This window comes from Vulpes vulpes, chromosome 4 (genome assembly GCF_048418805.1).
Source record: "Vulpes vulpes isolate BD-2025 chromosome 4, VulVul3, whole genome shotgun sequence".
Classification (NCBI taxonomy): Eukaryota; Metazoa; Chordata; class Mammalia; order Carnivora; family Canidae; genus Vulpes; species Vulpes vulpes.
In genome coordinates this window covers 134,344,853-134,346,894 of record NC_132783.1, presented here as the reverse complement: position 1 = coordinate 134,346,894, position 2,042 = coordinate 134,344,853, and the positions used below count along the sequence as shown (strand labels likewise).

Genomic DNA, 2,042 nt, shown 5'->3' with positions numbered 1-2,042 from the left:
TCCTGCACTGGGCTCTCTGCAGGGAACCTGCTTCTCCTTCTGCCTGTGTCTCTGCCTCTCTCTGTGTGTCTCTCATGAGTAAATAAAATCTTTAAAAAATTAAACCTCTCATTTTTCCTTTGGTTATTTATTGACACCTTCATACCAATTGAAATGCAAAATTTGGCTCAGTGCTACCTCATACTAAAACTATCAGTCGGCTATTCTAATCTGTGTATTGGAATAGTTCATTCATTCTCTTTTATGAAGGTTTATTGGCAAAATACTACATTGCAGAAAATATACCTGGTGCTGGGGCTACAGAGATTAATAAAATATGACTCCTGTCCCACATGAAGTTCACATTTACGGGAATACAGGCCGACATAAGATACTTTCCATATTCTACTTCCCTAGAAACACACCAGCTACCGTGAACACGTTTTACCATTCACATTAAGAGTATAAAAAAATAAAGCTGAAATTCTCTAATTCTTAAAAACTTCTGTTGTAGGTGAGATGTGGAATCTCTTGGAACTGTCCCACCAGTTAAGAAACATGCAAAAATGATTGACTGTCTGGTGGAGAAGGGCGTATTGACCACAGAGAAACAGAACTTCCTACTTTTTGACATGACGACACATCCCCTCACCAACAACAATATTAAGCAGCGCCTCATCAAGAAGGTACAGGAAGCTGTTCTTGACAAATGGGTGAATGACCCTCACCGCATGGACAAGCGCTTGCTGGCCCTCATTTACCTGGCACACGCCTCCGACGTCCTGGAGAATGCTTTCGCCCCCCTTCTGGACGAGCAGTACGATTTAGCCACCAAGAGAGTGCGGCAGCTCCTTGACTTAGACCCTGAGGTGGAATGTCTGAAGGCCAACACCAACGAGGTCCTGTGGGCAGTGGTGGCAGCGTTCACCAAGTAGCGGCTCAGAGTGAAGTCCCTTCCTCTCATGTAAACCAGTAGTTTTTCTTCTATTGACTTCTGGTTTTCTGCAATTTGTATTTTCCACAGTATAATTGGCTTTTGTTTTATAGGTAGCTTTTCTGTGTGTGTATGTGTGAATGCAAGAAACTTCTGGTATGAGAGACCTTTCTGTTTAGGTGTAGAGAGAAAAGTTTCACTGTCACTAGCATTTCATTCATTCTTTTTTTTAAAAAAAAATATTTTATTTATTTATTCATGAGAGACAGAGAGAGAGGCAGAAACACAGGCAGAGGAAGAAGGGGGCTCCAAGCAGGGAGTCCGATGAGGGACTCGATCCCGGAATCATGGAATCAGGCCCTAGAGCCAAAGGCAGATGCTCAACCGCTGAGCCACCCAGGCGTCCCATTTCATTCTTTCTTGAGTTCAAGAGAGTTGCCATTCTCACCATAACAGGTTTGGATTTCTGTTATGTTTATGTTCAAACTACCTCCAGTTCCACATGAGATTTTTTTTTTTTTGAATTTTGTTTGGTAAAAGATTTATTGAAAAAATACATTCTGAATGGAGACAAAAAGATATTGAGATTGTTTCCATGAACTGTGCTTATTAATCCCAATAGCTTGTACATTCATTTGGCTTTTTACATACATAATCATGTTATCTGCAAATAATGACAAATTTACTTGTTCTTTTCCTTTTTTTTAAGATTTTATTTATTCATGAGAGAGAGAGAGATAGAGATAGAGAGAGAGAGAGAGGCAGAGACACAGGCAGAGGGAGAAGCAGGCTCTGTGCAGGGAGACTGATGTGGGACTCCATCCTGGGTCTCCAGGCTCACACCCAGGGCTGAAGGCAGCGCTAAACTGCTGAGCCACCTGGGCTGCCCTACTTGTTCTTTTTTTTTAATTTAATTTAATTTTATTATTTTTATTTATTTATGATAGTCACAGAGCGAGAGAGAGAGAGAGGCAGAGACACAGGCAGAGGGAGAAGCAGGCTCCATGCACTGGGAGCCCGATGTGGGTTTCGATCCCGGGTCTCCAGGATCACGCCCTGGGCCAAAGGCAGGTGCCAAACCGCTGCGCCACCCAGGGATCCCTGCCCTACTTGTTCTTTTCCAAAGAAG

The 2,042-nt window shown here is 42.7% G+C and overlaps 1 protein-coding gene across 1 annotated transcript; it reads left to right on the top strand.

Annotated features, from left to right (window-relative positions):
• Window positions 1–563: 563 nt before the first annotated feature.
• LOC112908620 (Golgi phosphoprotein 3-like) lies at window positions 564–1,017 on the top strand. Its single transcript, XM_072755127.1, has one exon. The coding sequence runs from the start codon at window positions 612–614 to the stop codon at window positions 912–914; it is 303 nt and encodes a 100-aa protein (XP_072611228.1). The 5' UTR covers window positions 564–611; the 3' UTR covers window positions 915–1,017.
• The last annotated feature ends 1,025 nt before the right edge of the window (window positions 1,018–2,042 follow it).